At 43.2% G+C, this 13,038-nt stretch overlaps 3 protein-coding genes across 5 annotated transcripts; 1 reads left to right on the top strand and 2 right to left on the bottom strand.

Moving 5' to 3' along the window:
* Positions 1 to 47: 47 nt before the first annotated feature.
* On the bottom strand, positions 48 to 2,131 carry LOC5570764 (transcription factor grauzone). The gene is made up of 2 exons (XM_021838152.1): positions 1,867 to 2,131; positions 48 to 1,808 (listed from the first exon to the last, which is right to left on the bottom strand). Exons 1-2 carry the CDS (start codon positions 1,987 to 1,989, stop codon positions 426 to 428), a joined length of 1,506 nt encoding a protein of 501 aa, XP_021693844.1. The 5' UTR covers positions 1,990 to 2,131; the 3' UTR covers positions 48 to 425.
* A 321-nt stretch (positions 2,132 to 2,452) lies between these two features.
* LOC5570763 (zinc finger protein 675) lies at positions 2,453 to 4,194 on the top strand. Of its 3 annotated transcripts, none has more exons than XM_021838169.1 (3): positions 2,453 to 2,556; positions 2,624 to 2,791; positions 2,859 to 4,194. In XM_021838169.1, exons 2-3 carry the CDS (start codon positions 2,684 to 2,686, stop codon positions 4,146 to 4,148), a joined length of 1,398 nt encoding a protein of 465 aa, XP_021693861.1. In that variant the 5' UTR covers positions 2,453 to 2,556; positions 2,624 to 2,683; the 3' UTR covers positions 4,149 to 4,194. The 3 variants fall into 3 exon arrangements, with proteins under 3 accessions (XP_021693861.1, XP_021693851.1, XP_001659353.2); XM_021838159.1 differs by having other exon boundaries at positions 2,459 to 2,556; positions 2,620 to 2,791; XM_001659303.2 differs by having other exon boundaries at positions 2,467 to 2,556; positions 2,631 to 2,791.
* A 2,042-nt stretch (positions 4,195 to 6,236) lies between these two features.
* Positions 6,237 to 8,005, bottom strand: LOC5564365 (transcription factor grauzone). Its single transcript, XM_001648666.2, has 2 exons — positions 7,751 to 8,005; positions 6,237 to 7,678 (listed from the first exon to the last, which is right to left on the bottom strand). The coding sequence occupies exons 1-2, from the start codon at positions 7,871 to 7,873 to the stop codon at positions 6,293 to 6,295; spliced, it is 1,509 nt and encodes a 502-aa protein (XP_001648716.2). The 5' UTR covers positions 7,874 to 8,005; the 3' UTR covers positions 6,237 to 6,292.
* Positions 8,006 to 13,038: the final 5,033 nt, after the last annotated feature.

Raw genomic sequence — 13,038 nt, 5'->3', positions numbered from 1 at the left:
TTGCTTTTCAAACTTTCGACATTCAAGGATAGCATAACGCGCATTCACATGTGGGTAGATATTCTCTCTTCAACAGAAATTGAATTGTATTATCCGCGTGTGGCCGATCCTTGGCCGGGTGAACAATAGCTGGTCGGCTGTGTTGTCCACCGTAGGTTTCCCTCAGACGGCGCATTACTATCCTGACCGATCTCAGTGCCTCCTCTCCTGGGAGGGGGTGTCGATTGCCTGTTGCCTCGTAGTCTTGGTCGGCTTCGCTATTTCCGTAGATGCCTGCGTGGTGTGGATAACGATTTCGTGATTCGCATTGGGAATAACCAGTGTCAATTTTATGGCGTACGCTTCAGCAACAATAATCATTTTTCTTTTTTAAAGATTATGTATATCATACAATTTAACAGACACAACATGCGACCGCGATTCGCCTAACTCGCGGTTCCTTCTCCACTCTTATCTTCCTCTGCCTCCTTCTCCTTCTCGATAGGAGCATACTTTCTCATGCGATCTTTCTTCCACAGCTCCGGGTGGTCCTTTTTCTTGTGCGCGTACATGGTGGCATTGGAAAAGAACTTCTTCTCGCAATACGGACACTGATACAACGGTTCCCCTGTGTGAGCATTGGCAATGTGTTCCTTGAGGGTAACGGGTCGCGAATATTCCTTGCCGCAAACCTCACAGGGGTACCTTTTGACCGTGTTATTGTGCTTTCGCTCAGCGTGCCTCTTCAGGGCCAACAGATTGACTGAAACATGATCACACCGATCGCATTGGTACTGACCATGCTCTTGATGACTTTGCACGTGCCTTCTCCAATACTTGAGGTTCTTCAGCCATTTGTTGCAAACCGGGCACTGTTTCCTCGTTTGTTCCACCGTGAGTTCATGTATTTTTCGATGCGTCTTAAGCTCTGCAAGCCTGGCAAATCTCCTAGAGCAATGCTCACAAACGAAGTCATAGCTCTTCTCCCCGTGGACTTCTATGATATGCCTCCTTAGACTGAGCTGTGCTCTGAAGCACTTTCCGCAGACGTTACATTTTGCTGTTTCATTCTCGAGCGTTTCATGCTCAGCCACGTGGCGCTTGAGTAACTTCTGCTTGGGAAAGCTCTTCGGGCATCGATGACACTTGAATACCAACTGTTCTTCCTCCGGGTGGAGCTCATCCTTGTGTCGGATGTAGCCTCCCTGGGACTTGAACGTTTTGCTGCAAACCTCACATCTGATTGCTTCGGGATTGAGCAGATTTTGAACGTGCTCGTACAGCATGGATCTGGTTCTTTGCTGAGTGCCACAGCACACAATGTATTTTTTACCGTGGACAATGTGGGAGTGACTACGAATCGCAGTGAAGCTATCGAATTCTACGTAGCAATCGGTGCACAAGTAGGGCCTATGCTGTTTGATGAAATCGTCCTCCGCTTTCTGTTGTTCCAGCGGTATAACATTACGTTTGCGCGCCGGATTTAGCAACGACTTTTTTTTAGTTAATGGTTTTCTCAAAGTGTAAGGTTTTAGAGGTTTAGAATCAATATTCTCTGTCACTAGAAGGAGCTCGTTACATATTTCTTTCGTTTCAAGCTTACAGTCGACTTCCTCGTGAGGTTTCTCACATTCTTCTGATGCATATAATCCATCATCTGGAAGTAATTGCTCCACGATTTCAATCTCTTCTTGTTTGATACAAATTGAGAGCGGTTTCGAGTCCATCTGTTGCTCGTGAAACAGCTTAACCTCCTGGTAGAAACGATGAAATTCGTCCACTTTTGCCCAGCAAGCTCCACAGACGATAGCATCGAGTAAGTCATCTTCCTAAAATCAATTCCATTGATAAGCGAAGCCTTTGAAACCTACAAGAATTCTCACTAACCTGAAACCAAAAATGCTGACCCAATATGTGGCTGATATCTTGCCTCGATTCCAGTGCGGCATTCGATGCTAGGTAGAAACCTGCCGGAATTTGGCCACAGGTGAAGCAATTGCTGCAATCCATGATCGTGCACAAAATTTGGTGCTATCTACCCTGGTCTGAGGCTATCGAATGTCTCAAAGTCACTCTCACTGTCTGTAGCATGAAACAAACAAGCGCATGCTACATGCTACAAACTGAGAAGCATCAGAAAAAGGCACGCGACAAAACATTCTATGAATGCAACATTGTTATGTTGCATTCATAGGGTGTAGAGTAGGATGCGTCATAGCCGTACTAGGATGCGCTTGTTTTGGATCGAACCATGAGAACCCTACGAGTGCTTCTTATTGCAAAGTTTCAGACAGTTCAGCCGAGAAAAAAAACCATGCCAAAGTGAATCATGGAAGTGCCCAAGTAGCTCTGCACATGTAGTAAAGTTAAACGCTTTTTATTTATACCACCCATTGTAATGTATTTTGTCGCAAAACGCTAGTTGCAGTCTGTTGCAACAAATTGTAATAGTACACTGCTTGTGTGCAACAAAATGCATCGCATTATGCAGCATAACATTTCAAACATTTGTGGCATAATGTCCAAGATACACCATTCATACATTACATGAGCTGTGTTTTTGTGGAGCTTCAAGAGGTAATTGATTTACCTACATATTTAAAAATCTACCTATACACCAAATTTCAAGATCTTTTTAAATCAGTTTGTAGTTTTGATGCATTTTCAATACCTCACACGAGAATACGCTCAGGACTGAACCATCATGAATCCGGAACTTAATCCTAAAATCTGCTTTATATGCTGCCAAGCCTCGACCAATTGGTGCACCACGGAAGTGAGCTTCATTATCTGCCAGCATTTCTGGTTCCAGGTAGATATCTTAATCATGTAATTTCAGTAGAATACAAGTTAACTTCATTGATGGGACGAAATTTCAGGAACATGAACTACAGAACGCCCTCATCTGCGGATCTTGTTGGGAGAAAGTGGACCAATTCCATCGGTTTTACCAAGAAGTGAAGGAGCTTCACGAGAAGTTAAAATCTCAACTGCCACCCATTTTCATCAAGCAGGAAGAAATCCACATTGACGAGGATCTAGAACACGAAAGCTATGAGGATGTAACAACGTCGAAATTTGAGGATTCTTCGATGATATCCGAAGAACGTGAAGAAGAACAACCTTCCAACGCTAGCCAGGAAAGGGGACAAAAACGTCCGTGGAAACATTCCAAACCACGGATAACGCTAACTGCCGAAGAACGGCAAGCTCAGGACGACGTCATAAGGCAGCACATGCCCTACGTCTGCGAGGAATGTGACCTGGAATTCGATAGCTTTTGCGTGACCGTGCGGCACCGGATAAACGTCCACGACCAAACGTATCTCACGTGCTGCGACAGACAGTACAAATCGCGAGCCATGCTGTACGAGCACGCTCTCAATCCGGGGGCCTTCAAGTGCGAGTTTTGTGGCAAAACGTTCAAATTGATCCATGGATACCACCGGCACAAAAAGCAGCATCACAAGGACGAGACGGAACTGCTATTCAAGTGCCATCTCTGTCCGGAAAGCTTCGCCCAAGAAGTGATGCTTAGGCGTCATTTGGTTGAACATGACCCGACCAAGTGCGAAGTGTGTGGGAAGGAATTTTCCAACAAATATGGCCTTCAGAGACACATCAAGGATTATCACGAAGAGCAGAAGGAGTTCATTTGCGACGTGTGCTCAAAAGGGTTCTCCCGCCAGTCGATGTACTTGGAGCACCGGAGGACACACGATTTGACGCCGGAGCAGATGAGGGAGCAGTGCTCTGTGTGCAACAAGTGGCTCAAGAACCAGGTTTGCTTGGAGAAGCATATGAAACGGCACCGGACGGAGGGAGCGCACATATGCGACGTTTGCGATCACGTTTCGGTGAATGCGTTGTCCCTGCGGGTCCACAAAGTCCGGCAGCATGGCCCGAACAGCAAGAAACACGCGTGTGACATTTGCGGGAAAGAATACACCCGGGTGATGACCTTGAGGGAACATGTTGCCAATGCGCACACCCGAGAACCATTGTACGAGTGTCGGTACTGCTCGAAGAAGTTCTTCTCCAGCGCGACCATGTACGCACACCGGAAGAAGCACCACCCGGACGAGTGGCTGAAGGATCATCTCACGAAGTACGGTACCGGTGAGGAGGGTGCGCACGAAGAGGGTGGCAGTTCTCAAGCTGTTCAATGATTGCGGTTCATGATGTAGAAATAAAGACTTAAATAATGAAACATCATTTTTTTGGAGAGTGTCTTGAAATCTATTGCGGAAATTATTGAAAATTTTTAATAATTCCTTCAGTAGGTTTCCCCTAAATCGTGTCAAATTCCTCATCACACAACCTCTGAATCGCTTAATCTGCGTCGAGCTCTTCTGGTTGCTTCCTTTGGCACCGAGCTCTTCCTAGCTGCCTAACTCTTTCTACTCTGAATTTCCTTCAGGCCAACTAGACCTTTTATGTAGCTCCTCCCGACAAGCGAGTTCCTTCCATCACAAATACACAAATACACAAATACAAATACAAATCATCACCGAGCATAGCCCCAACCACCACATCTTGGTCTCCGATTTTTGGTTCCTCGTACAGTCTACACCTATACCTCCTCGTCAAACTTCAATCTACTTGTCCAAGCCCTGTCTCCACGACTAGGTTCTTCTTCATGGTAAAGAATCGAATCAACTTCAGCTTCTCCAGGACGTTCCTGGGCCCATAACCTATTGAAACACTGAAAACAGAGAAGCTTCCTTCTTTCTCTTCTTCTTCTTGGCATTACGTCCTCACTGGGACTGAACCTGCTTTTCAGCTTAGTGTTCTTATGAGCACTGCCACAGTTATCAACTGAAAGATTTCTTTGCTACTCTTAAGCACATTATCCTGTACGTGCTTTCCAACCGCTTTAGGTTTCTGCTCGTTCTAAGCGCTTTTGACCAGATTGATCCTCCATACCTTAGTATGGATAGCGCCACGCTTGCCAGTAGCTTGCGTTTGCTGGCCATTATAGCAGAGCTGTTAGACATCATCCTTGAAAGTGCCGCTATAGTCGTAGATGCCCTTTTACAGGCATATTCAACGTGGCTAGCGAAGCTGAGCTTGTCATCGATCATTACTCCAAGATGCCTAGGGGATCGCTTGGATTCTATGGTTCAATCACCTACCGAGATAAGCGCTCGTTGCTCGGACTTGCGGTTGTTGACCACCACCTATGGAGATAGAGTGTGCTGCTGTCAACTGTACTTCCTCCATCGATTCACCATTGACCATTAAGGTGATATTCGTTAGCGAAGCCAACAATCTTAACACCCGTCGGAAGGGGCAGCCTCAGTACGTCATCGTACATTGCATTCCATAACAGCGGGCCCAGGATCGAACCTTGAGGTACACCCGCGGTAATTCGAACGTTTTTCTGCCCCTCCTCTGTGTCATACAGTAGAATCCTACTATCAAAACAGCTTCTTTCAAAACTGCACCGGTACCTTGAGGCGGTGAAGCGCGTGTGCTATGACTTCCCAGCTTGCGCTGTTGAACGCATTCTTCACATCCAGAGTGACAACCGCGCAGTAACGGATGCCGCTCCTTTCATGCTCGATTGCCACCTCAGCTGTCTAAACGACCGACTGGATGGCGTTCATACATCCGGGAAGATTCCTTGATCAATGCAGCGTTGCATCGCGCACGGCCACTGCAACGAGAACCCTGTTGGGTCTCGAAAACCTCGTAGAAGATTAAAAACCGTCAATGGCATTTCCCATATACTACCCCACATTGCATATTCAAGGGTCTGATTGTGCTCCTAACCCACCCTCAGTTTGTAATCTTCTCACCAGCTTGAAATTATATGTTCCTGGAGTAAAAATGATTTCAATGAATGATAACCGTATTATGCAGTAGTTTGATGGGTCCGATAGTAACACCACGTCAGTCTTGACTGCTTGACACTCCGCTTGTGCCCGGACATTTGGGTCCACCTGTTAAGTGTCCGTTGTCTGCTCTGTCGACACATATTAGGCACTTAGCGATTTGCTTACAATCGCTTGCCCTGTGGCCTTCGGTGCCGCATTTTCTGCACATCTTACTTCTGTCGGGACCATAGGGACATAGGATCACTAAATCAGAATACAAAAAAATCTGATTGTAATAAAAACTTTGCCATTGCTTTGAAGTTCATGTAACTTCTAACCAACACTACAAAATACAGCGATCAAATATCCAAAATCATCGCTCCCTGGAAAATGTAATCCCATGCCCAGGGAATTAAGATTTTTTCGAATATTGAGAACAAATGTTTACCAAAGTTGTATTTTCCCGTTTTTAATCAAACAAAACTATGCAGACGCTATTGATTCGAACTGCCATCTTCCCCGGCTTCGTCCACCTCCTTATTGCCATACTTGGTCTTGGTGTACTGCTGCCACTCCTGCGGGTGAGCCTTCTTCCTGTGCGAGTACATGGTGGCGTTGGAGAAGAACTTCATTTCGCAGAACAGGCACTTATACAGCGGTTCCCCCGTGTGCGCGTTGGCCACGTGTTCCTTCAGCGTTACCGGGTGCGAATACACCTTACCGCACAGATCGCAAACGCAGGACGTATTGTTCAGATGTCGTCGTTCGACGTGCACCTTCAAGGCGGCCAAATTGATCGACACGTGATCGCACTCGTCACATTTGTGCTGCCCTTCGCTTCGATGTCGACCCATGTGTTTCTTCCAGTACCGTAGGTTCTTTTGCCATCTCTTGCAGATGGGACACTGCTTTTTCAGCTGTTCTTCGGTGTATTCGTGGGACAACTGATGCTCTAGGAACATCCACCGCCTGGCAAAGGGTTTCGAGCAAATCTCACAGATGTAGTTGGGTTTCTTCTCGTGAAGGGAATCTATGTGCAGTCTTAGATTTGTTCGAGTCTTGAAGGATTTACCACAGAGATCGCAGGTTGGTTTCTCTTTCTTCGACGCCTCATGGCGGGCCATGTGCCGTTCGAACAGGTGTTGTCTAGTGAACGATCGTGGACATTGCTCGCAATTGATGAGCGAGGGAATTTCGCTCCGATGTACTCGCTCTTTGTGGCGAATGTATCCTATCCGGAGGTTGTACGTTTTACCGCAAAACTCGCATTGGAACGTTTCCGGGTTGAACACCTTCTGGACGTGCTGATGCAGCACGTTCTGATTACTGAACTTTACGTTACAGCACACTATGTAGGACTTGCCATGAGCTGCTTGCATATGGCGACGAAACGCAATGAAACCTTCAAATTTCATAGGACATTCTTCACATTCGTACGGTTTGTGCTGTTTGATAAAATCATCCTGCTTTTGTCTCTTTTGGTTCAACAATTCTACTCGCTTTCTGACCATCTCCCTTTTAGTTATTGTTTTACCTTTGCTATTAGCTTTCATTGACAGTTCATTCTGTTCCTCCTGAATCTCAACTTTAGTTTCTTCACAGAAAAGTGATTCTTGTTCCACTACTATGTCAGACTCTGTGCCTTTATCCGAGATTCCATCATCCACTTCATGCTGACCTGCTTCTACTTTCTGGTCTATCTGATTCTGATGATCGCTAAAAAATTCCACCTCAAATTCAATCTGTTCCTGCTTGATAAAAACCGTGTTGGGTTGCGCCAGTTGATCATGGAGCTGCTTTACCTCCTCATAGTAACGATGGAATTGGTCCACCTTCTGCCAGCAAAGCTCACAGATGATGGCCGTTTGCAAGGCATCCTCCTAGAATCGAATTGGTTGAAATGTCAAGTTTGGTCTATGCCATCGATCGCAATCCCATACCTAGATACTTACCTCGAACCAGAAATGCTTACAGATAATGTTGCTGATGGTTAGTAGTGATTCTTTTGCAGTATCTAACATAGGGAGGGAATCCATCGTTTTTTGGTCACACATAAAACAAGGTCGATCATCCATGGCTACGTGTGCAACTAGGGAATTAATCCAACTTTGCTTATAATATTTTAAATTTTATGAAATATGCTGTCGAGAACTTCGAAATCACTAGTGAAATGTGACGATGATGTGTTGCATCGTTGTTTGTCTTGTCCATTTTGTCACACGTTTCAGTTACCTGCTAACGGTGTTGGGTCATTTGGCATAATATTGCTTGTCACGAAGATAATTGGCTTGTTTAGGGGTATCCTATTTTTTACATATTCTGATTCTACGTTAAAAACTGAGCCAGAATCCAAAGTTTCATAATTGTCCGTGCCCTGATACTATTTTTAAAACCCTATTAAATTTAATATGGAAACCGCATTTGAATCACCCCTCGTCAAATTTTCCTTCGGGACGAACTGTCATTATGTAAATTGAAATGTCATTGAGTCAACGGAATGAAATCGTTTTTAATCATTTATTTTATCAAAATTAAGATATTAAAGCGCAATAAAATCATGTCACACTAAGAAAAATGTGCTTTTTCGATCAAGCTACAAGAAACTGTGAATTTTTCATCACTAAAAAACCCAATTCGGCGAATTTCTTAAGTTCTCGCATAATTTATGATCTCGCCCTAAAAGCCATTGGTAACCATGTGTGTAGCTCGTTGTTTCTGAGCATTTGAATGGATTTACATGTTATTTAACAACTCTATGGTGAAGAAAAGATCATTCTCTTCCTGCCAGTGGTGTTGGTTTGGATGCTTATTCATTCATTTGCTCAGAAACAACGAGTTATGCACGTGGTTACCAATGGCTTTTAGGGCGTTATCTCAGATTATGCGAGAGTTGTTTCAGAGCAGACCCGTAATCCAAATTTGTTATTTTAAATTAAATGAAAGATTTCATTTCATTTCATTTATTTCGCCCTAAAAGCCATTGGTAACCATGCCATGTGTGTAGCTCGTTGTTTCTGAGCATTTGAATGGATTTTTATGTTATTCAACAACGCTATGGGAAAGGAAGGATCATTATCTACCTGTCCGTGATGTTGGTTTTGATGCTTATTCTTTCTTTTGCTCAGAAACAATGAGCTACACACGTTGCTACCAATGGCTTTTAGGGCGTTATCTTAGAGTATGCGCGATTTATTAAAATATAGTAACACAAGTAATCACCTAATGATTTTCAATGTACAGGGGATAGACAAAATGATTGAGATAGGCAAAATGATTGAGATAGGCAAAATGCCGGCGGACGCATTAAGATTCGTTGAAAATCTTCAGAAATATAATCATTTCCGTAAAACTGGTTCCGGAAAATATGGTCAGTCTTGTTACTATTACCAATCATGTAAATATTATTCAGAGCTATATGCAAGTGGCATCAATCTTCAAAAAGATGCTTCCAGCAGCATTTTCAGAATCATTAGATGCACTGAACACTCTATAGTAGGTTCCAGGTGCCCTGGGAGAAGTGGCCAATCAGAAACATATCTGAAACCATACCAATATGGGCATCAAACTTCAAAATTTTCAAAGATGATGCTTCTGGTAGCATTTTGAGCACCATCGGCTGCCATGGCGTATAATGTCAAAATACATGAACTATTTGTAGTATAAGAGATTGAGCCATAATGAAAATGAAAAAAAGCAAGCATAAGCTATTATAAGACACAGTCTTCCACATCATGCGACTGTTCATTGGTTGATCGACTGAACCAATCAACAGACAGGAACAACAGTGGAGAAAGCTCAACAGACAGGAACAACGGCCGTCGAAAGAAGCGGATTTAATAGAAATGCTGCTCTGGTCACGACACTATTAACAAAATATAACGTAGGTGCATGTTGAACAACGAAAAATATATTTTTAATAACATAATTCTTAATAAATAAAATATGTTTGTTTATCCATGTGATGTCCACGTAAGGGTTATATTATAGATACAGTCGAGCGAGAGCGAGATCTGAATGAAGAAGAACTGAAATGAGAATGAGAGAGGTAGAGTAGGAAAAAGAGAAGTTCGAAGCTGGATGATATTCGGGGATTGATGGAATAAAGCAGATTGGTCTGGACTAGCAAGAAGATAAGATGTGTTCTTTATTACGCTGACTGAAAGTAGTCTGATTCCCCATAAGCTAAACGTTACAGTGGCCGACGAGGATAATTTGGTATCCAAACTGGAAAAGTGATTTTTAGTGAATTGTAACAGTTTCCAGTAAGTGCGTGCATTTCAATAGTGAATTTTACACCTCGGCGTAAGTATAGTGTTTTTTTCCGAAAAGTGACGAATTTGAGAAAATACCGCCGATTTATTTCTTTGGTCGAGTTTTCTTAGTAATTTTCTATTGTTCTGAGGCATAGTTCAGCTTTCAATTTCTCCAGAATAATAGAAATTTTCAGCCATTGTGATCGTCGCTACAAATTGTAATTCGGAATAGAGAACAATTGTTCCAAAGCCATTTTTTTCTCTTCTGACAAAACAGGAACGCGGCGGAAAAAGGAACAGTGATAGTGGCAACCGACACTCGTCAGAAAAGTGAGTGCCTGATGAGTTCATCCATTGAAAACAAACCGCTCATTGGCGGTGGGAAGAAAACTACATCGAGGTGCATCGTGCGGTTGGTCAATCCAATCAGGAAGGCTATAGAACCCGGTGCATCGGGGCAACGACGAGTCTTGACGAATACTGTTGCTGCTGTTTGGAAATCGCTGTTGCTGGAAAATCGTTGTTGCTGCTGTTGAATATTCGCTGTTGCTGCTGCTGCTGCTGCTGGACCCAAAGGAAATCGTCTACCCGAGGGAAAGCTGATTGTGTGGAGGTTATCCGGATCCGCTTAGTTGTGACGGCTACAGGTATGTGATCAAGTTTTGTTTTTGGCGTAGCTTTTAGACAAATTTTAGACCTTATTGCATACTGAGAGTGTTTTGTTTACATTTTTTTAAAGCATGTCTATGGTTACTGCTCCGGATCCTTACCTACCAGGATCCATACCATTTTCGCAATACCTCGAGCAGCTCGAATACATGTTCGAGCACAATGAATATCCAGTAGCGAGATATAAGACATCATTCTTGGCAGTATGTGGCATTGAGGTGTTTACCGAACTAAAAAAAGCTTTTTCCGGGGCAAGATTTGAAGGCATTAACGTACAAACAGATGACCGACAAGTTAAAAAGTAGATATGATAAGGCAGATTCGGAGGTAATACACAGTTTCAAGTTTTGGACTAGGAGGCAAGGGAAGTATGAGAAGTATGAGGATTTTGTTATTGCAATCAAGGTGTTAGCAGAGAAATGTGCATTTGGCGACTTCAAGGATAGAGCGATAAGGGACATGTTAGTGATCGGTGTTTACGATTCTAATCTACAAAAACGCTTATTTGACGAAGAGGACTTGACAGCCTCAAAAGCAGAAAAAATAATCCTTAATCAGGAAATGTCTTCTAGTAGAACATAATTGCTGAACGAAGATGACAAGAGAACCAGCATCGTAAACAGATTAGGTCCTAAGCCGGAAGCGCCAAGAGGTAGATACAGGAGCCGAAGCCGAAGTTATGAACGCAACAGCAGGCCTAGATCTTTCTCCAGAGGCAGGAGTGATAACAAATACCAGAATAAAAACAGAGATGACACTAGGAAGCCTTCATACTTTTGTTCGTTTTGTAGAATGAAGGGTCATACAAGGAAGTATTGCTACAGATTGAATAGGAAGAGCCCGGACACTGGAAGATATAGCGTAAAGTTTGTTGATTCGCCAAAATCGAATAAATCGGAATCCGATAAAACCGCAATTTTTAAACGACTGAAAGACGACATCAGTACAAGCTCAGATGAGGAGGAGACTTCTTGTTTGAATATCGTTACAAAAAACCAGAGAAACGAACCATGTTATGTGGAAGTCAACATTGAAAAACGACGTTTAACTATGGAGGTGGATTGCGGTTCGGCGGAGTCGGTCATACCAGAGGAACTTTTTGCTAGAAATTTTCGACATTTGGAATTGCGGAAATGTAATAAACGGCTAGTAGTCATTGATGGGAACAAGTTGACAGTTTTGGGGAAAGTTCTGGTAGCAGTTCAACTAAATGGAATGCAGAAGCAACTTGATTTGGTGGTTTTACGTTGCCAAAATGATTTTATTCCCCTGATGGGCCGCTCGTGGTTGGACAATTTTTTTGTTGGATGGCGATATACTTTTACGAGCATGACACTGCCGGTTGCAAACATCAGATCGCTTGATACAGACAATTTGGTCGACGAGATTAAACGTAAGTTTCCTATAGTTTTTAATAAGGATTTTTCAAGTCCAATAAAGGGTTTTACTGGGGATTTAGTTTTAAAGGAGGATAAACCTATTTTTAAGAAAGCATATCAAGTACCGTTGCGTCTTCGCCAAAAAGTTTTGGATTATTTGGACGAATTGGAGAAAGATGGAGTGATAACGCCGGTAGAGGCGAGCGAATGGGCTTCTCCAGTAGTAGTGATTATCAAAAAGGACAACAATATTCGGCTTGTGATAGACTGTAAGGTCTCCATTAATAAGGTGATAGTCCCAAATACATATCCGTTGCCTTTGGCCCAAGATTTATTTGCCACTCTTTCGGGATCAAAAGTATTTTGTGCCCTGGATTTGGAGGGAGCGTACACCCAATTGGTTCTGTCCGAGAGATCAAAACAATTTTTGGTGATTAACACAATAAAAGGTTTGTACGCCTACAACAGGTTACCCCAGGGAGCCTCATCCAGCGCGGCCATTTTTCAGAAGGTCATGGACCAAGTCTTGGCGGGTTTGGAAAACGTCTCGTGCTATCTGGACGACGTGCTTATTGCAGGGAAGAATTTTCAAGATTGTATGAATAAGCTTTTGTTGGTCTTGGAAAGACTGTCAAAGGCCAATATAAAAGAAAATTTTAAAAAATGTAAATTTTTTGTCACGGAGCTTCCCTACCTAGGGCATGTTTTGACTGACAAGGGCTTGCTTCCTTGTCCTAGCAAGGTAGAAACTATTCGGCAAGCAAAAGCCCCAGAAAATACTTCGGAACTTAAGGCGTTTTTAGGATTATTGACATTTTACGCCAAGTTCATCCCAAACTTGTCTTCTCGCATAAGTTGCCTTTATAGGCTTTTGAGAAAGGACGTCAAATATGTTTGGAATTTTGAATGCAACAAAGTATTCAACGAATGCAAACAGAT

This window comes from Aedes aegypti, chromosome 1 (genome assembly GCF_002204515.2).
Source record: "Aedes aegypti strain LVP_AGWG chromosome 1, AaegL5.0 Primary Assembly, whole genome shotgun sequence".
Lineage (NCBI taxonomy): Eukaryota > Metazoa > Arthropoda > Insecta > Diptera > Culicidae > Aedes > Aedes aegypti.
Note: the sequence above shows the minus strand (reverse complement) of the source record. Positions and strands in the feature narration are given on the sequence as shown.